At 34.6% G+C, this 21,769-nt stretch overlaps 2 protein-coding genes across 4 annotated transcripts; both read left to right on the top strand.

Moving 5' to 3' along the window:
* Window positions 1-215: 215 nt before the first annotated feature.
* On the top strand, window positions 216-2,311 carry ckd (cracked). 2 transcript variants are annotated; one of them, XM_069038955.1, is made up of 4 exons: window positions 216-1,117; window positions 1,370-1,409; window positions 1,476-1,718; window positions 2,166-2,311. In XM_069038955.1, the coding sequence occupies exons 2-4, from the start codon at window positions 1,375-1,377 to the stop codon at window positions 2,236-2,238; spliced, it is 351 nt and encodes a 116-aa protein (XP_068895056.1). In that variant the 5' UTR covers window positions 216-1,117; window positions 1,370-1,374; the 3' UTR covers window positions 2,239-2,311. The 2 variants fall into 2 exon arrangements, with proteins under 2 accessions (XP_068895056.1, XP_068895055.1); XM_069038954.1 differs by having other exon boundaries at window positions 224-1,117; window positions 1,457-1,718.
* Window positions 2,312-2,508: 197 nt separating this feature from the next.
* On the top strand, window positions 2,509-8,260 carry LOC138123969 (uncharacterized). Of its 2 annotated transcripts, none has more exons than XM_069038858.1 (3): window positions 2,509-2,795; window positions 7,305-7,491; window positions 7,763-8,260. In XM_069038858.1, exons 2-3 carry the CDS (start codon window positions 7,311-7,313, stop codon window positions 8,137-8,139), a joined length of 558 nt encoding a protein of 185 aa, XP_068894959.1. In that variant the 5' UTR covers window positions 2,509-2,795; window positions 7,305-7,310; the 3' UTR covers window positions 8,140-8,260. The 2 variants fall into 2 exon arrangements, with proteins under 2 accessions (XP_068894959.1, XP_068894958.1); XM_069038857.1 differs by lacking the exon at window positions 2,509-2,795 and adding an exon at window positions 2,836-3,352.
* Window positions 8,261-21,769: the final 13,509 nt, after the last annotated feature.

Raw genomic sequence — 21,769 nt, 5'->3', positions numbered from 1 at the left:
ATCATAACACTGGTCATTATTTAATACGTTCGGGGGAGTAAGATTACGTAAAAAATATCTTAACCGTTGTCATTTCCTGTACGATAAACTTCCATTGTGTAGCTCGTTCACCTTATCGTAGTGTCAAGTACCATCGACAATATCAAGAAAAATTATGAGTTTGTGATGTCACCGGCAATTGTGAATTATGTTCCAGATTAAGCCTTCGATTCCGTATCTAGTTTCAGTCTCCGTTTGTTTGTCAACCAATGAGGTGAAGAGGTAGCCTCTCCTAGGCTTTGTCTGTACTTTGGCCGAGACATAGCCTGATTGAGACTAACTCTAGCCTTAGCACCAACACGAAACCGCTAATTTCACGCTTCTGGTAAGCACAACTCTTCGTTCCATCCTCTCAAATTCTCACCGTCCACACGTGAGATGTGCAGAAAGCTCAACTTTCTTTCACCGCTTGGTTGCCAATGGTGTTTGTCACTTCTGAACCAGAACTCGTAAACTTTTAATTATTCTGCTGGCATTATCTAAATTTCTTCCACACGTTTTCAAACCACCAAGATGTAAATTTTTCAATCAAGGGAGTACTTCACCGTGTAAGCGTATGCAAATTGTCAAACAATTACAATTTTGTTGCAAGTGATTGGCGCAAACACGCGACTTTCCAAATCGGGGTCGGTTCAGTTGTTAGAATCCCTGTGTATATTTGTTTTGCAAGAGTGCGGAATTTGGTCCCGATCGAGTACAATAAAAGAACAGAAAGTGCATCTGTGCTGTTGAATAAGACTTTTGATTTTGCTCTTTGATGGCACCTGAAGTGTCGTAACATCAATTAGAAATTATTATCCAACTTTACGATATTTGTCTACGAGAAAACGATGCACACAACAACAAGAAGCGTCGCCGAGCAGTGAAAGTGCAAGAAATCCGGATAAGTCACAGATGGAGGGATGATGGTTGGAAGGGAAGCAAGATGGGGGACAGGTATATAACCATTTTCCGTAAACACTGAACAGATTGATGCCAAAATCATGCGAGTTGAGTGAAAGCGCTGTTTGCGACCTCAAAAATCAACACGTGCTGGAATTATCTTGATGGTGCATCGACTCCGGACGAAAACTCCGCGGTAAGTCTTGAATTATTGATCACAACATAATTTTCAACCCAAATTGGAAAGACAATTCTTGGAGAACGTACCCAAGAAATCTAACAACACTAAAAACAATTCCGAGCCGACTGCAGTCCTTGAGTTGCACAATTCCTCGTGATTTGAATTATTAATTGTTGCTTTCTAAAGATATGCACTTGCAATCGTGACAATAAAAAAGTTTCATTAATTATCGATTCCGCTGCATCACAATCATTTTCTTGCTTCTAGGTTAGATGAAGGATAATGTTAAGAATCTTAGCTATCGCAGGTGAGTCCGCGAATTCTTTACACCTAGACGACAATGCTCTCTTTCAGCATTTTGTTTTGTTCTTAGCCAATGCGACCACAAGATCCGCAAGAGATGGGTCGACATAGACAATGCCACTTTTACGTTTGATTGCTCGAACAGGGCCATCGGCTTCTACGCCGACGTTGAGTACGACTGCCAAATCTTCCACATGTGCGACCCCGAAGGACGGAGGATTCCGCACTCGTGCGCCAACGACACCAGCTTCAACCAGGAGTACAGAATTTGCGACTGGGAGAACAACTTCGACTGTTCGGAGGCTCCAAAATGGTAAGAAAGAGTGCCAGCAACTTGCATCTCAGTTCTACCTCAACAAACCAAGTCATAAACAACTCAACAGTTCTAGTCATTTCATGGTTTCATTCGAACTCTTGTTTAAACTGCTTCCTTTAGTCCAATTCCAGAATTCAGATTGTCCCAAATGTCAGAAACTCTAAATACTACCAGGCAGTGAATCAGAGTGATAAAAATCTAGAAATTATTTACTTTCTATTTGTCCTGTCACATGTTATTTTTCGTGTTTTATTGATCCGCCATGTGTCGTTCAATAATTATAATGTTTCATGGTTGTTAAAACTCATAGAAATGTAGCGATTTAATGTTAGGTTTACATATTTGTTGCTAAATTAAAATGTAGAATAATAAAATGACAGGTATTTTGTAAATGTCAAATTGCGATTGTTGTGGATAGGCAACCAACCTTACACATATTTGCAGGTACTATTTAAACGAGTTAACTTACGCTACGGATCCGCCGAAGAGCGAGGACGAGGACTACATCTACGACTAGGATAATGCAAGAGCCATGTTAGTTAATTAAATTATTGTAATTAGGGACGAAATAAATTTTTGATGAATTGTAATTTTATTCATGAACCTGACACCTGAACAGACGGTCCCTAAGAATTTTGATTAAGAAGCAATTAGGAACGAGCGACTTCCTGCAGACGTCCGGCAGTTTCTTCATGCTTTTACCAGATGCCACTAGTCCGACGACGGCGTGTGCAACGGCTAACAGTAATTAGTTGTAGAAGGAGAAAATAATGGTTTTTATTATCTGTTCATGCTTGAAGTGGTAGCAGCGACCGTCTTCGTCGGCCGTCGCTCATCATTCACCACCTCTCTCTAATGTTCGCAATCCTTCAAAGTGCTCATTTTAGCATTACATCAGTAAGGTTTCGGCGTGTTGCGCGCCTCGACATGCGTTGCTCATGAGGCACTCCCCGCGTCTTCCTCGCAGCGCAATTGCACTCGTAGCGTGCAGCAATAGGGCCTTCGGTGCGCCACATTTCCGCAAAATGTTTGAACGAACCGTCGCGGCGAAGAGGTAACCTACGGACACCTGTGGTAAGTGCAGATTTTTTCGCTACTAATTGGTGGAGGTAGTGCTGAAACTTGGCGATTTTTGAATATGTGGAAGCGCGGGCAACGTCGCCGGGTCGATAATAACGGAGACTTCGATGGTAAATGAGGAAAGTAAACGTTGCGCACTGCTAGTGCCAATGCAGGAAGCGGTGTGAGATGTGGTCATCGTGTTCTTGAACTTGAGGTGTTGCAATGTTTGTTCTTTGGCGAATTAGAGGGTATTTGGGACGGTTATTTTTTTGCCAATTTAACAGAGATGCGGTCCAATAATCGTCGATGTCCCCTTTGTGCCAATGTAGGTCTTTACTGGATCTTACACTTTGTAAATATTTAACGACGAATCATCGGTTCGGAAGAGAAATTTCCTAAAGCAAATTACAATGCAAGGCACACATAACTACATCGTATACGACCATCACGTCCGAGACGCCCCCAGTTTTCGTAATTGGCTGACCAAGAAATTTGGGTTTGTCGAAGCAGAACCCGGCCGAGCTGAGGTGCAATCAGGAGGGAAATTAATTTTTTTCGTAATTATAAAAGTACGTATTAGGTGTTTAGCTTCATCAGCTGATTATATACAGTTTTATTTAATTATTGTGATTGTTTATCATTTGGAGCAATTGTTACGGGTATTTTCATTCAAGGCCCGTTATCTCATAGCGTAAAAAATGGATTTAATTTTGATGTATAAACACGCATAGCGAATGCTAATTTATGAAATTATAGTGGTATTATCATTTTTTAACTTTCGGAGATGTAGAAATTGGAGGTGAACCGTTACTGACAAATCAAAAAATAGGAGTGACTCAGAAAAATTCAATGGCTGCCATGTAATGGTTGAGTGGGATAGTAAAATAAAATTTAAACTTTCATTAAACAACTGCCGATCGAAATAAAACAACCAGAAAAGTATTACTAGCGTTCTTGAAGGAAGAGATTGCAAATATCATTTGATGAGAGTGTCAAATAAAAACAAGATTCCACCAGTTGGTTTAGATAAATCCAATTCAAATGCATTTTGCTTCTCTTTGCTTTCAATTCTAATTTATTTGTGAGACTTTTGTTCCATTTATTTTATTTATACATAATATGTTGGCTGTCAAGTGACGCAACAGTTTTTCTCTGTTTAAAGACTTCCAGTTTTTGCAAATACATTATAAGTGTACAAAAAGATCTTATGATAAATATGTAGGTACGCAGGCGGGAGATTGTTGAAACTTCCACTTTTTAAGGTTGTTAATCTTATCTGGCAAGCAACGCTATCTACATATTATCAGCACTTCACTTTCAATTCAATATAGCGTTTTTCTCGACGATTGTTCATGGTATTTTGCATATTACGAAATTTCTCACTTGAAATTACATACTACGATTGCCTGAAAACAATGTAAGAATGATTCTTCCTTAATTTGAGGAATTCTTGATTCATTTGGAAATAACTTTTAAACTGCAGCAAACAATCCCTTATTTTTTCCGAGAACACTGTCTGTTATAGACATTGAGAATAAAGGTCACTTAAAAGGTCTTTGCGCCAACCAAGTGCAAGAAAAAAATTTACATCTTATGCATTTTCCCACCTAATTAATTCATTGACAACTTCACAAAGGTGAAGTTGTTTCCGAGATGCTTTTAAAAGTTCAAAAGTTGAAGAAGCACTGGCACATGTTCCACGTGCCATTAGCACTTTTAAAGATGACATCTTTAACACGTGTGCCAAGTACCTATTTGTCATCCCTGACCCACAGCCTGCGGGATATTAATGTTATTTTTATGGCGATGCTTGTGCAAAAGATTACCTTTCAACTTTATCGAATGGTTCTTTAAAAAACTATTTTGGAAAATGTAACAAGCTGAAGCTTTCAGTGCAAAGTAAATCTTCATGAGAGATTTTGAAAATTGCACGCGAACTACATATAAGAAATAACTTGAGGAGATGGATTTATTTTAAATATCAAACCAGCACATTAACAGTGGTTTAAAAAAGTTTTGACTAATGGGATGCACGAAAAAAGATCATAAAAAGATTATTTATGTTATCATTTGTACAGTGTGGAATAAAATGATTTACATCTAGTTACCTTTGGATTACCCTTGTAAAAATACGAAATGCCGCTCTACAAAAAAAAAAGAAAGCCTAACCTCAAAATATTCCAAAATTCCAAATGTGATTTATTGCGAAGGGATGATATGAATGCAAAGTAGAGATTGAAATTAAAAAGGAGCTAACAAAAGCAAGTCACAGCTAGTGTTGAAAGTGGCCACCAACGTTTGTTAATTCAATTTAGTAAATTGTAACAATTGTCAATTCGATTGATGTGCATTTATTGACAGAACTAATAGTTCGGCACTTCAAAAAAAAAAAGTAGAGCGGTACAGGAAAATTTACATGTGCAAAAATTCCAAAGGTAACTAGATGTAAATCATTTTATTCCACACTGTAGCTTACAATGGCTTCCTATTTTCATCATCGCGCAATGTAAACATATTGCGACATTCATTCGTAAGTCATTTTGAGGTTATGTTGTTACAAACCTTCGATTCGAAGAATACTACAACCGGGTCAAACATGACCCATCCAAATTAATGAGCAATATCTATTAAAAAGAACGTCAGACAAAAGTAATTTTTATCCAATAGATAAAGAATGATTATACAATCACATATGTAAGCGCAAAAATTAGAAAAATTGTATTGGTCAATAATATCAAAAAATGTGACTTCCGGATCATTTTTGACCCGGTTTGTGTACTCCGAGTGTTAAATAATCAAAATTTCACGGACATATTGGTTGTTGCCATGACAACCAAGCCAAATGCAAGCTTTCAATTTCCATTTATTGTAGCCGTGCGATTTTTGTCAATTTGTTTTTATTATGTTCATGTAAATAAAAAAATAAGATGAATTTAAAAATAGTGTATTATGATATGAGTCTTATAAGAAGCATTTTGCAGGATTTAGGACACGAAGAGCTTGCGAAGACAGCCATGGAATAAGTGCTACAAAATGCCTTATAAACGAGATATCACATTATCACATACCTACAATTTTTTTATATTTTGCGCCTTTGTATGTCTATTGTAAAACAGTCGTAAATGTCATAACCTATCCCTATCATGTTGTATGACATTAATTGTCATTTTGTTCTCATTTTTTTGACACTTTGTTGACATGGGCATAATCAAGCAGGGAAATTTTTTAAATTTGTGACAATCTAACCAAATTTTGAAATGACATTGACGACCAAAATTTATTGCTCGCGACAGTACTTACCAACAATTAAGACTAGTCGCTTATTTCTTTAAATCAGAAACTGCTAAACTGATCGTACTATGCCGGGAAAAAAATTTTGGCAGTCATTGACTGTCAATTCAAAAAAAATAATTGTAATCCGTACTTAATTGTCATCATGATTATCGTCTTGATTATGAACGTTATTTTTTGGGTGGTAAATTTCAAAACTCAAAATTATTTTGTCATTTATACTACACAGAACGTTTACCTCAGGTTATCTATGTACGATTGCTCTAATTTTGTTCATTAATGTCGGATTTTTGGAATATCTGAGCTTCAAACAGTTTAAATTGATTGTCAAAATGACAAGAATCGAAAGTAGGGTTACAATTCCTAAAGGTTTATTTACACTTTTCTTGAATGTCAAGAAAGTGACGGCCAAAATTTTGTGGCCGCCATAGTACAAAATAAAAATACTTCAATTGCAAAGCCCTCATAGCCTGTTAAGTCGTTCTTCATTTTAAAAGCAAAAGAAGATTAAAACCGTTACAACAAAAATCCTTCGCCTTCATTTTAAATTGTAATTAAAGTACAAGTTATGTCGTTCAAGACAATCAGCAGAAACGCCAATTACGTTTGGAGTGGCATTTCAAGTAGGGTAATAAAGACGTCAAAGTTCCGTTTTTAAATTTCCCCAAATTTAGCTCTGGGCAATTTGCAAAATGTCGTGGGTTAAGACTTGAAAAACTAGAACTCTCTGCTTAGGTGTAACTTGTCTAAAAATTCGTTCTTTCCACGAATCCATCGACAAATATTGATAGAAATCAGGAAGTGCAAGAACAGAACGCTTAAGAGAACAGTTCTAGATAATTATGCAACAAAATCAACAAGTCTTGTGATTGAGACGATGCGAGTAGGTACGGTTCGTGATGACACACATTGGTGGTTCCTAAACATTAGACACCTCGTTTCAAAGATGTTCAATACATTGACCGGAATAAGTGAAATATATTAAAAGTATCACTGAGGACACGTTTTGTTTAACAATTTATCATGACTATGCATAACGGTACTTGCTTAACCTTGACACTGTAACTTGTAAAGAATTTCCTCGTATTTTCTCGCCCATCCTGGTGTAATCGAGAGAAAGTTGATGGTTGACGGTACTTCCTACAGTACCATATGTATTTAATTTATTTTGCTGAGACTCCTAGAATGAAAATCTGAAGAGATTCACTTTCAAACGTTTTATCGTTTTAGAGCAAGATGAAGACGTACATTCTGCTGGTCACTCTGCTCATAATCATCTTCTGCCACTGGAGTTCCGCTTCCGCCACCGGAATGGAGCAAAGGAAGACGTCTGTAATAGCACGACTTTTAAGTAGAAGACTGAAGGACTTGTGGTCATGGATCCGGAATAAAGGCGAAGTCAAAGACACTTTTGTGGGTACGACCAATCAAGATAAATCAATACTCTTCACTCTTCTCATCAACAGTTCTACAGCTCCCTTTTCTCCAGTTATTTTTCCGTCAAACTGTAATGGTACTGTTCAGACCATGATACCAGATAGTACCATCATGGTCACGCGATGAATTCGCAAAAAGCAGCCAAGCTTACTTTTACACAACAGTCGGCCATTTGCAAAACTCCTAAAGCGTCCTCCACTTTCTGTGGCATCTTTACCTTTGTTCTAACAGTACTGTTTATTTGATTGCAGGACGGTGTTTCGGTGTGGCCCGAAGACTGAAATTCGCTATGCCCATGATAATCTTCAAACTGGGCGTCATCGTTACCATTTTGGCGTTTTTGACGATTTTTTCTTTGAAAAGTCTTGCGTTGCTGATAGTATTGGTGATGATCAATTCCGGAGGACTGGCCGCCAAGTGGGCTCACGCCAAACACGATACCAAACAATGGTCGCCGCCACAAAATGTGCACTTGCATGTGCATTCCAAAGACGGGCATCACGTGAACCATCCGGATTATGGTGGGCACGGGTGGTACGAGAAGAACGAAGTGGAGGATGAGTACGAGAGCCTCGAGGACAGACTAAAGAAGCTTAACGCCTATGATAGTTACTATAAGACATATTGATGTGAATGTTGTGTAGTTATACTATATTTAGTGAGAACTTAATTTATTATTATTTATTTTTGTAGATTTTTGTAGATATTTTAATCCATCAATCATTTTTGTTAATAAATTAAAAAAAAAAAAACAAAATTACATAATGTTTTATGCACTGTCGTTGAAAAAAGAGAGTTACAAGATTGGTGACAAATTTTTTGATGATAAGAAGTAAAACTTTGCAACGTTTATGTCTACTCCATAAAAAATAACTTTCAAAATTTCAAATTGTTCTTTTGTTTTTGCTTCATTTATTAGATAAAATTGATTTAAAATTGAATTTCATAAAATGTGTTGGAACGCATTTGAAAATTTGTTATACATACAGGTTATTCACGAGAGGATACTTCTGAATTTTTATTTTGCCGCAACCAACAATACCAATGGCAGTAACTACTAAATCAAATATGTTATTTCTTTTAAATTAGAAATCATAGTACGTTGGATAGATTTGTCAGAAATGTCAGATTGGCAGATAACCTGTATTTAATCAAAATTCAACAAATAAATTTACGAATTAAGTTAATGTAAAAGGTGTTCGATGTGTCTACCATCGGCTTGTTAACGTCCGCAGCGGCGACAGAATTCTTTCCACACTCTCCATAAATGAGGATCATGTCAGTCTTTTCGTCGTTATTGTAAAATAGTAGTTTATTTAACGAGTGCCACAGAACAACTCTCTATAGAACGCAATCTGCCGTGTTTTAAACGTGGGCAAACTAATTCGCGCGGGAAATTTGAAATGTCTTTTAATTTTGTTACACTTTTTGAATTTTTATGATTTGTAAATAAATAAAAAAACAAACAATTAAATACACTATATTTTATATAACTGAATATATACATAAAACTTAAGTACTTACATAAAATTTTTGTTTTACAATACAAAAATTTCCGATAATAATGCGGAATCTGGAAAAGTGCCCCGAATGCTTGCCGTGTTTCCACGTTGAATAGCAAGGGAAATCCTCTCGAAAAGGAATTTCTTTGATTTGGAATCGCCTGATTCTGCAATAAGTCGGTTTCCGATGACATTAATGATATCGATGGCTTCTTTACACAAACTGTTACTATACAAAATAAAAATTTATACAAAAACAATACAAACATTACGTTAATTAATGAGGCCGCTGCGGGTACTTCCGATTCTTTCTTAATACATACATCCAAAGCTAAAATCTGGATAGTATCAGGATGCTCTGGCGCTGCAACGACCCCATTCATTATTTGAGTGCAATTTTTAGAGAATCTAGTATTTACTTACCAGTTTACCACACACAAGTAGGGAGTGAAAATATACACCACAACCGGATAACTGCGGAAACGATATGCGGCACGTGGAAAATACTAATAAAACACTTGGTGAAGACGTATTTGAAATTCAAAATTTGACAAATTTGACGAGTCGTAAAGTCGATAAAGTAGATTGCAAAATGCATTTGACCAGACCTTTTTTGATTAGCGCCATCTAGTAAACGTGGGCATTAACTAATTTGGATACCCACCCACGTTCCATAAGCAGTTTTCAGGCCCTGACGAGTGCCAAAAAAGGCCCAATTTACACAAGAACGCGTTGAATACAACGTTTTTTTGTTCGACGAACCCCTTAAAGGCTTCAAATCGCTAAAAATCTTTAAAATTAGCTTGACGTTTCGTTTTGACAAGTTGTGACATTTACCAAAATTCGCTCACACAGGAGAAATTTCTCAAATTCTGTTATAATTACATATTTTCAAAATTTGAAATCAAGATATTGTTGCAATGTGTATAATGGGTTGCGGCAAAAAGAAATTCAATACCCCTCTCGTGAATAACCCTGTAGTTTGTAGTTCTTTACTTTTTAAAATTCAAATTTGATCAATTAAATTTTAACAAATACAGAAAAACTCTAGTGTAAAGATGGTTGCCAACTTTCGTAACTAATTCTTATTAATTATGTTAATTTAATAGAGCCTATTGCTTTTTTTAATATGCGGTACAGAGAATTCAAATAGAATTCAAAGAACCACCAGAGTAACTCGTAAGTCGACATCAATGGTAGAAATAAATTTATACGAGTAAAGTAGTGTCGCATCGTTAGAAACTAAAATTACAAAGTTTATTGCTCTTACAGCTTTTATTGCCGTACCTCATGTAACTTTTAATTGATATAAAAACAGTTTTATCGAACACGTTTAAATTTAATATCATCTTGGGAAAAGTCAAACAAGATTTCTACCGTGAACAAAGTAGGACTCAGTCTGCACGTGTAAATTATACTTACCATGAAATAAATTAATACAAAATGAAAATAGTGTAACAAAGCTTTCCAAAAGTTATTTTATTTTGTGTGATTGGCATTTATCAAACAGGAAAAACTATGCGAGGTTCATAAACGACATGCGATTATAATGTATTTTGGGTCACCTAACTAATATTTTCGTTTAAGATTTAATGTGAATCACATTTTTTACAAAAACGCGCTTGTTAACTTGTTCTTATCGAGGAAACTAATTTTATAAGAAAAATAGTCAATGTGTTTTTTATTTTATTCTTCTCGTTAAGCCAAAAACACCGGATTTTAATAAGACAATCTTCTATGAAGTTACCTGTTCCCACTCCTGTTCGCTAAAATCTAAGTTTAGAACATTTTCTATTATTTTATTAGGTTTTAAAAATAAATAAAATAATGCTTCAGATACTTACTCGGGAATTATTTTATAATGGATGATTTTCGTATTTGCCAATATGATGCGTTTAATTAGGTACTTGTTCTTTGAAAATCTACTACATAATATATTAAAAAAGATAAACTAGACTCTGACGCATTTTAATGTTCTCACGGAAAATTCCCGTAATAAATAAATTATTTGCCCTGAAATATTTCACCTTGCCAAAATCAATATGGTGGTCATGTTTGCTTTGAAGTTATTTCTTGACTCGTAGACGTAAACAAAAATTTTAATAAGCTCAATTACAATCAGCCTAAAACACATCAACAATTTTCCGTCGAACATTAAATACATATTTTTTAACCCCTATCATTACAATTTTTTTCGTGATAATACTTGGAGCGTTTAATTATGAACTATTTTTTTATGGTTGGTCACTTGCAATGTAGAGGGGTTAGATGAAGGATACAGGGTGCCCCAAAATTCTCAGAACAGCTTAGCAGTACGTTGTTAAATAGTCATAAAATACCACGTAAAAATGTTAAAAAAATCACTTCTTGAAAATGCTAGAAATAATGAAGTAAATTTAAATAACTGCAAACCTGAGCACAATCATTCAGAATTATTATACAGGGTGATCCTGAAATAAGTTTGGAAAAAAAAATGTGGAGTATCCTTGACATAAAATAATTCTGCGTAAATGACTTTTGGAGGTGAATTCAAAAGGATGGAAATTACCCCATATCCTTGTATTTTCGACGACTATGAATAGGGAAAATTTGTCCTAATATATTCACTTCATTAGCAACCATTGTTACATCAACTCCACAACAAAGTCGTAGGTGCAAGCACACTGCTTTATAAATGTTTCTATGGAAATGATCGAGAGGAGTAAGGTTACGTTTGTGACTGACGGGCACCTTTTATTATTATTGTTGCAAAACTACCAAGATAATCAGGTAATCACCTTTAACTCAGCAGCGTACTAGCAATTTTGAGCAAATTTTCGATCATTTGTAGGATCTCGAAAACGAAAAAACTTTTGTCTACGACTTCTTCTCATCATCACCAATTATACCGGGTTTTTTTCCAAACTTATTTCGGAATCACCCTGTATTTACCAGTGGCTAGTAAAAAACAAATTGTAAAAATCTGTTTTAATATTTAAAATAAATGAGATCAAAGCTTCACCTTTTGAGCCCCCAATCCCCCCATATATTGAAATCTAAAAGATATTGGGCCGTATTACGACACCCTTATTAAATTTAATCATGAGTCTAATTACGATGGTAACGTATTCATCTCTTTCTGGCACGTTATAATTGCATAAATCTAAATCGTTTTATGTTTATTTTAATCACAACTTTAGTTATCGGTGTCGTGATATGGCCCAAACAATTTATTTAACATTTTTCTCATAATTTTCTAACATAAGTTGACATTGCCTCATTGAGTTGTTCTGCAAATTGTACGGTATGCATAAAAAAATAAATAAATACGGTGTGATCAAGAATGACTGAATCTGTTGGTAACAATGAAATTTGGCAAATTTGAAATTTACCATCAAAGGTTCATTTTTGTAATAGGTAAAGTCCATTCACGTTGGATTTTCCCTGCCAAATTGTTGTCACGTTGCAAGCCTGCGCCTCCTTTCCTAGTAATTTTTACATTATCGTGTTTCGTGATAAAGCGATTGAGATCGATTTGACGTCTTTAATTTTGAATGTTAGTTTGACGTGTGAAATAAAGTCACAGATTTTTTAATAAAATTCTATTCCTGGGTGATTTTACCATGGCGAAAAGAAAAAAGGTTAATTTTAAAATTGTGTTAACCTTCCACAACTGCCGTAATGTGACGAAACCCGCAAGCTAATACGGACTCAAGAAAAAGTAGCTTCAGTTCGAAAATTAATTAGTTAGAATCCTTTAATATTTAATGTATTGTATGTATTAACGTGATTATAATCTATTTACGACCTTTATTGAGCAGTTTTAACAATACAACGTTATTTTAAAGGTAATATGTACATCGAAAAAACTTAAATTAGAAAAAAATCATTAAAAATCACACCTTTCTTTTGTGGTATGCAATTGTAACAATACATTCTTGAAACGTCACAACCACAATCAAAACGTATAAGTGTCTCTTAATAATTGAAATTTTATTGCCAAATTTGTTCCATCATTTAGATGCATTCCTTACTTCCATCGCTTCCAATGAAAGAAACTTCACACAATTTCCTATTGGGTTCATTTTCTATAACTTATTCTAGTTCCTCATCACTCATCAATCATGATGTTAGTCGCAGAAGGTTAAGTAAATGTAGTCATTAAGGGTTGTTTCACTTAATCAACAACGCAAGCAGAAAAATACAACACCAGTAGGTAGGAGTTAGGTACCTATTGTATGTTCCTAATCCTATCATCATACCGATTAACAACTGACACTATTTTTAGTGCAAGTGATAAGAAAATGGATGTATTATTACCTATTGTTATCCTCTAAAAAGTTTAATAACAATATTTGAAAAATGACTGTTTCTTTGCTGACAGCGAATAACATAACCTCTACAGTCTACGAATGACTTGGTTACTTTATCAGCCCGTATTGGTGACATACACAGCTAAAGCATTTTTGAACTAAAAATCACACCGCCACAATATTGAATTATTTGACCTTGACTAGGAAAATCCAACGTGAATGGACTTGAAGTAATAACATAAACATAACCGGCATAACCAAAAATGTTTTTAATGTCGTCTCAAGTTAAAAAATCCGGTCAGTGCCAATTACGAGACAAAAAACACCAGTACCTACTTTTCAATTGTTTCGTTGTCAACAGATTCAGTCACTGTTAATCACGCTGTATATTTAATAAAATATGTCGAAACTGTTCTACTTAGGCCCGGTTGCATAAAGCGATGTCAAGTCGTTGTTAAAGTTAACATAATGTCAAGCGATCTGATTGGAGGATATTTAATATTTTATTTGAGTCAGCCAATCAAATGGGCGGATTTCCGACTTGACGCGTTGTTAGCTGACACGATGTTAACTAAGCTTTATACAACCGGGCCTTAATAAATAAGTAATAAAACTCTGTAGCCTGAAGATTAAAGGATTATTATCATTACAACACCATTTTCCGCTTTTGCTTCTTGCACCTACAATTACCGGAATAAATTGTAGCTGAATTAAATATACAGTGTGAACATAAAGTTTGGAACAAAATTTATAATAGCGTTATGTGATATTTTTAAGAAAATCGCTGGGACAGGTCGATTTTATTTCGATAAATGTCATCCTGTGACGTACAATTGATTGAAATAATTGGTTTTTGTGCAATAACATCTTCACCAATTTTTTTAAATGACAACCCCCACTATTTTCTTCTCTTTGACCTTGAAATTGTCAACTCAACCTGAACAACATATATGTACATTAAAATATTGTTTTGTTAATTTGCTTATTTTTTATTGTTTTGTTGTTATCTGATATTTATTGCAATGCTATTTTTGAATAAAAATTCAAATAAAACAATTACTTATAAAAAAGAATATTTTATTCAAAACATTGAAATTACGCCTAAACGGCTTTAAATAGACATACATAATGTTAATAAAAGTGGCCTTAAAATTTAATTCTACATTTATATCTAGTATCAGAAACGGTACTTGCCATTTAAAAAAATGAAGTTTTCGACATTTTTTGATTATCAATTTTAAAAAATTGCAGTAGGCGTATGAAACACAAAAAAAATGTCGTTGATAGCGCAAAAAAGCGGCCAAATCTTTGTAAAGTCAGTAAATTAAAAATAAATTATTTATTTCTGATGGTTCAGGAATTATACATTTTTTAATGAAGCCCTGCAACCTCACTTTTTTGCAAAAAAGATGACATAGGTTAAAAACGATGACAGATAAGTATTAATAAAAAGACGTTCTAAACTCAAAAGTTAACGTAGAATCGAAATGTGAAGTCAAAATGGGGCCTTTCTATTTAAAAAAAACAAAGATGGCATCGATTTCCGGTATTTCCGGAAGTGCCGCCATTTTGAAAATATTTCATTTGAACTTGGAGTAGTCGATTATAGTCAACTACCAATTTTCATATTAATATGATTTTGGGAAATCAAAAAGTTTCTAATGAACGGGTTACGTGAATCAGCCTGTACATATTATTATACAAGTTTAATAAGACGCTTTATTATCACATGAGCGTAGCAAGAAGTGCTCTAATGGAACGAATGTGATATACTATTTTATCTAGTTTGCTTATATTAGACTAGGGATTTTCACGTGGGTTGGTAATAGACATTTTTCACAAAAATGTAAGGTTAAATTTACTAAATTTACTTCATAGCTTCACTCGTTACCTTGAGGTCTGACGTCAAACGGCTGATGTTGCAAATACATATAACAAAAGCTAAAAGTTACCAAAAACAGTTTAATAATATCATTCATTATTAAACTGTTTTCGATATAATAATTGCTAAGTGTTACTTTACATACGGCATGTTATAATCCTTCCATTTAATAAAAAAATAAGTTGTTAACGTCAATATTATCTCTCTTCATAACAAGCACCTGGAATTAAAGAGTTCCTTTGTTTATTCCATTCATTTTTCAAATTCAGGCATGCTCGTAAAAAGATTAAATACTTTCATAAATGCAAACAATATATACTTAGTATTTAACTAACTTTTTTATGAGACGTGTCATTTTAGTGACACTACAAAGATATCCTTCAAATGTTAAAAAAAAACTTCAACATTCCTTTCTAGTTGGATTCTTGTTTAGAATACAAATACTAAAACTCTTCGTTTCTTTGTTTTGCACACTTTTAGAAACAGTTCCTGCATTTGTACTCGTTGAATCCGAAAGTAGGTGCCAATCTTTTCCTGAATCTACAGCATAAATTTCACTGTTGAACATCATACTCCGGATGATATGCTTTGTTTATGGTTAAAAGCGGAAACCCAAAAAGAAGATTAAAAATTGAAGCCTCTCCACAACTAACACCTACAGTTCCGCATAAAATAATTGCACAGAATTTAAACACCAACTAACTCATCGTCAGTAATTGCCATTGACCGTAAAATATGAACAAATCAGTTATCTATATAATAATTTTCAGGAACGCAAACAGTGACATCTGTTTCAACAACGTCCAACGACAGTTAATGTTAATTGCCTCTAAGTGATAGACTGCCTCATCATGCAACAATTTTCAGCGAGAAAATGTATAACTGTACCAGAACTTTTTACAGCAATTTGCACAACTAAAATTGCTAAAAGCGAAAATCTATATAATTAAGATGCTTTTCAGGCAGACTCGTTCCTCCAGGATGACATACTTTGCTGAAAAAACTTAAAAACCTAAAGCGAATTCTTGTCACGATCTTGACAAGTCGCACGAGTCTTCAAACGTTCCTCGTAACGCATTCTCCTTATCTCTTCAAATGACGCTTCAACTGCACCACGACAGACATAAAAATTGAAATGTGGTTGTTCTCGAAACACCACTTTTTCAAACAGTCGATAAGTCTCCAATAAAACGCAACGACTCCGGTCTCCATTAAGAGAATGCGTTCAGGATTTTGTTTTTTCTTGCACCGTTAAGCGCGATTTGGGTCAAAACATGTGTCATATCCGAACGCGAAAGTTTCAAAACGACCAGATAAAATAAATTATTGTTGGGCCCAATTAATTCCACTGCTCGCATAATTATTTTACGGTGATTGATTATCCACGATTACATTGTTAACAAATTTAATTCAACGCTGGACGAGTGTGGGACCGAAGCCTCAATACCTAGCACCGAATTTATAATTATCTTGATTACACTGGACCTTCACGGATTTCATATTACTCAGGTTTAACCTGTTTGGTACCGGAAATTCAGTTTTCAATGTGAAATCTCTCGAAAATCGCGCAAAGCTGAGCGATCTGAAACGAAACTTCCTCCTTCATTATCTTGAAATAACCCAGATAACTCCAAGTGCCCGCAAATTTACCCCGATTTTTCTTATCCTTCATGCTTTGTGCTGCGTCATGTTGGTAATGCCAGCAGAAGCACCAACTTCACACGTCCCTGCTTTCAAACGCTAGCACAGATTTATTCCTATTATCCGACACTCATAACTCTGCTTTTTCTATCATTAACCCATTGAGCTACGGATGTGGTCATCGCTTTACTGTCTCTTTTCCTCGATGGAATGCTAGAGACGTCACCCAATATAATTAGACACCAGTAACAATACGTTCATTATTGGTAACACATATCTCGGAGTCCCTGTCTCGCAGACCCAAATCGCAATTTGGTAAAATGCCATTAACCCACAAGTTTTATTTTTTAAATGCCGTTAAGGTACTGCCCACCGTTTCCTCGTATCGCCTACATTCCAGCTTTCTCACTTCCTACTGACACAATGGAAAAGGAATTGTCTTCATCATACAAATAAATTAATCCCAATACAGTTCCTGTTTATGCAGGGCGAGTAGAAAAATGGACCGACAATGGGTCGGTACTAATGTCCATTGCGTGATGTAGGTACTGGTACAGCACGTGTACTGTTCTAACGCATTATTTATTTTTTAAGTGTACCTTTAACTGTAATTCTCACGGAGCACGTAAACTCTGCTTAATAAATTCGCAACTTCTGGTGTAGTAACTGTTACCAACATAATTAGTCTATGTCTAATGGTTGGGGATTTTTGGTAATGTCAAACACTCAAACACACAACTACTCGGTTCCAGCGGAATCACTTTTCCTTATTGTTGAAAAAGCAACACATACTGGTTCTCACCCGTAAGGTTAGTGGGTCAGGCGACCTGTTGTGGGTCAATTCTTCATCCGATTGAATTCGGTTGGTGCTGACCACCGAATGAGTTTCGTCTCATTGTTGACGCCTTGGAAATTCTTGCATGTCGATGGTCCTTCTCCCGTTGAATTTTAACTAAAACGTCGTTCCCATTGGCTCGAATTTTTGTTCTATTGAGTTACTTCTTAAGACAATGATACAAATAAAGCGTGCGATATGAGATGCTCCACGAAATGAGATTATGACAGTCGGTCGTAACAAATGAAAGTAGCTTAATTTGACCCATGAAGTGACCTCAAATTCATTTTCCTAGCTGACGCATCCAAAGTCTTGTAAAAAGATCAAAACATTATTTCAAACTGTATTTTTTGTGTTTTTCCTAACACACGTTGTAGATTTTTTTCACTTAATTGGTAACTAAATGATTTCAATTACTCCACATCTCGTTCACCAACTGTAGTAGTTGAATATTTTGTTAGCTTTTACGCACGAGAAGAACATTCTAAGTGGACTGATTTTTTTGTTTATGCAAATGACCAGGAAAGTTTTGAGTGTTGAGTGTGATCTAGGTAATATTTACGTAAATTATATCACATCTTCTCTCTACTATAAATGCTCCAAATTTCGATAAGTTGTCTCAATACTTAAATAAGTTTTTTGACTAATAGGATTCCTACTGTTGTCTACTTATTACAGATATCAATTTTTTTTATTCTTCGAATGATTGATAATTGAGTGGTAGTTGTAGAAAATCGAAAACTAAACCACAAGAATATTTGGGTCAACGTTTGTGTTGTTTTCATTCATATTAGTAGGTGTAGGTGTATTTCCATTTATCACGAGTGAAATTTCACATGTTCAGAAATGATCAGTGACAGTGACAGAAGACGATACATTTCTTTCTTCTTCTATCTGAAATAGGTATTCTATGGAAAATAATAATAACATTAATTATTATTTTACCATGGGTTTTGTACAAACGAGAAAGATATGTAAATGGCCATGAAAAAATTTCTGTTGACAGTTGTTGGGACAATGTTGTCCCAAAGACTTTACCATTCATTTTGGTCTTTTAGTTTTTTGTAAAATGCAACAGAATGAATGTCAGTAACATTTTAAAAGTTCGTCGATCGTGGTGCATATTGACACGAATTAAATTTTTTTCCTTTTTTGATTATGTCAGCTGTCAAGTGTCAACAAAATGTCACCAATACATTGAATTGTCAAGGGTGTTTTAAAAATTGCTCTAAATGGTGGCTCCAATATCATATCTGAACAAAGCCAAAATCATTTCGTTAATTAAGTAATTTTATTGAAATACCCCTTACACTTCATTTCATCAATAAAATTTCAATAACGACAATTAATCTTATACAGTGTGGAATAAAATGATTTACATCTAGTTACCTTTGCATTACCCTTGTAAAAATACGAAATGCCGCTCTACAAAAAAAAAAGAAAGCCTAACCTCAAAATATTCCAAAATTCCAAATGTGATTTATTGCGAAGGGATGATATGAATGCAAAGTAGAGATTGAAATTAAAAAGGAGCTAACAAAAGCAAGTCACAGCTAGTGTTGAAAGTGGCCACCAACGTTTGTTAATTCAATTTAGTAAATTGTAACAATTGTCAATTCGATTGATGACATTTATTGACAGAACTAATAGTTCGGCACTTCAAAAAAAAACGTAGAGCGGTACAGGAAAATTTACACGTGCAAAAATTCCAAAGGTAACTAGATGTAAATCATTGTATTCCACACTGTATAATGTGTTATAGGTTATGTGCATTTCACATAGAGCACTTTCCGTTCTGTCAAAAAATTTGTAAACAAATTGGCGTAAGTTGTTGTTGGAGAAGGCGATCTTCAAGCAAAATCTGTGAAATGCATGAAATACGTGACCCAAAGTCTATTATTTGTGTTTCCATTACCCATTAAGAAATGAAACTAAAGAACAGTAATTTTTTTTGCTGTCTTTAATAATCGCAAATACATATAAAACCAATTTGGACATTGTTAAATTAACAGAAACATTGTCATAAAGTGGGCCCAATTTGTCGCACCTGCCTAACATATGTATTTGTTTTCATTGTGGTGTCAGATTGTAATCATAAGTATTTTTGTTTGAGCACGAAAGTGATTAAAAGCTAAACCGAATTAATTAAAAAGTCAAATCACACTAATTATGCGATTATGTCATTCTGCACTATTTAAGTTTTTTTGACAACCAAATAATTAAGAAGTTAGAGCCTATAGTTTAATTTAAAGAAGATTTACAGTTTTGTGTTAAGAAAATGATTGTTAATTGCACATTTGCAATACATACAGTGTATAAATTACTGTAAACAGGATATTGCCGCTTGACCAATATTCGGCAGAAGTGACACGGTTTACGTTTGCTCAAGACGTTAAAAATGTTCATAAATATTAAAAGCGGAATCAGGTGCTGTCCTGATCTGATCACATATCTGCAGCAAGTAGTCAGAGTTGTTGACGTCAGAAGTGGAGTAAATATACTTATCTTATCGAAACATACAAGCTAAAACTTTCTACAATTTGGCAAGTGAAAAAGGTGTATAAAAACGTGAGGCCTACGTTTTTCTTAATGGTTTTTCCGAGTTATCTACCACATATAAAAAAAATCTTGTATCTGCCTCAATTTGAATTTAAATTTGAGCGAGAGTCATTCCATCAAACCAAATTCATAATTTTAGTTTGAGAGATTTTATTCAGAATCTTAGCCTAATGCTGTTCCACATCATTAACTCGTAAAAGAATCTCATAAATCTCATGAACGTCTTGTAGGATTCAGGTCTAGATCTCTTGGTGGATAAACCCAAATTCTACTTCATCGATGCATTCACGCAACTATTACTGCAGCCGTATAAGGTTTTAGGTTATCTTGCTTAAATAATGATTTCACCACTTGTGCGTCTGTAATTGGCCTTTAGCAGCTTAAATGTCATTAAAAATCTTCCTCGTACTCAATGTTTGGAATGATAAGTATTAATTATTAAAAAAATATACTATACTCTATTCACATAATCAAAAATAAACGTGGCAACGCTGTTGAATTTTGATCTAGGGGAAAATGTAAAGTTAGGTTACATTTTTTTTTGTTCTTCCACACAACATATTAAGGCAATTTTTAATTTTTGTGAAGCAAATTTAAATTGTCGTTTCAGGCGTGCCAACTTGTATCATTTTCAGTTATTATGTAGGGTTATAGGGATATTAATTGTTTAGCCAACATAAATCGACAATTGGTGGATCTTTAATATGTGAACGGGGTTTAGAAATGCATTTACTTCAATTTTTTACACTGAAAAAACTTGCAATGAAGCATGGTTCAGGTAAGGAGGTTACGTTTTACTTTATTCTGTGTTTTCATAGTGCCGACCAATTAGCTCTAGTTTATCGTTATGTCGTAGTGCTTCATTTGACATTTATCTTTATTAATGAAAACCCGAATGAAAGTGTTACTACGCAAGAAATAAAAAATAAATAATTCGCTCTGTTACTCGATTCTAATTGAATAGTACGCAACAAACACTTTTTTACGAAATGTTCAACGGTATTTTGTATAGGTAATAGTCGAAAAACATCATTGTGGTCCCACTCGGAACAAGTCGTAATATTCCCAATTAGGGCTCCAATTTAACACTTCTCTTCATATTTGACTTTTCTCAACATATTTACAATTTCTGTTTGTTGTTTTAATTTGAAAATTTTCTATTTGTAAAATTATCTAGGGTCAGTAGAACGCGTTATATTTATTTTTTCATTAATATGGTTCTACGATATTTTAAATTTCGAAAAAAATTGTCCACCACACGGTCATAAATCCAAAATGGACCTTTAAATCAATTTTTAAGGACCTGAACCGATGCCGCATACCACAAAATAATTTACACCTGTCAGTTTTATTACTCACCTATAAAATAAAATTCTGTAACCAATATGAGCAACCGCCGCTTTTCCGCCTTCCTATACCTGGACATCATCGCCGCGGCTTCGATAAACGGGTATTATAAATTTCTGTGACTACCAGACACGTTGTTCTACATTTAAGTAAGTGAGCCAAGAGCATGGCTACAGCGATCTCTCTTACTTATAAAGCCT

Source organism: Tenebrio molitor, chromosome 2, assembly GCF_963966145.1.
Source record: "Tenebrio molitor chromosome 2, icTenMoli1.1, whole genome shotgun sequence".
Classification (NCBI taxonomy): domain Eukaryota; kingdom Metazoa; phylum Arthropoda; class Insecta; order Coleoptera; family Tenebrionidae; genus Tenebrio; species Tenebrio molitor.
Note: the sequence above shows the minus strand (reverse complement) of the source record. Positions and strands in the feature narration are given on the sequence as shown.

Coding starts and splice junctions, on each gene's coding strand:
- LOC138123969 (XM_069038857.1), top strand. CDS start 3,194: ATGCAAGGCACACATAACTACATCGTATACGACCATCACGTCCGAGAC. Junction 3,353..7,304: donor TTTTTTTCGTAATTATAAAA/GTACGTATTAGG, acceptor TTATCGTTTTAG/AGCAAGATGAAGACGTACAT. Junction 7,492..7,762: donor AGTCAAAGACACTTTTGTGG/GTACGACCAATC, acceptor ATTTGATTGCAG/GACGGTGTTTCGGTGTGGCC.
- ckd (XM_069038954.1), top strand. CDS start 1,385: ATGTTAAGAATCTTAGCTATCGCAG. Junction 1,410..1,456: donor AAGAATCTTAGCTATCGCAG/GTGAGTCCGCGA, acceptor GCTCTCTTTCAG/CATTTTGTTTTGTTCTTAGC. Junction 1,719..2,165: donor TGTTCGGAGGCTCCAAAATG/GTAAGAAAGAGT, acceptor ACATATTTGCAG/GTACTATTTAAACGAGTTAA.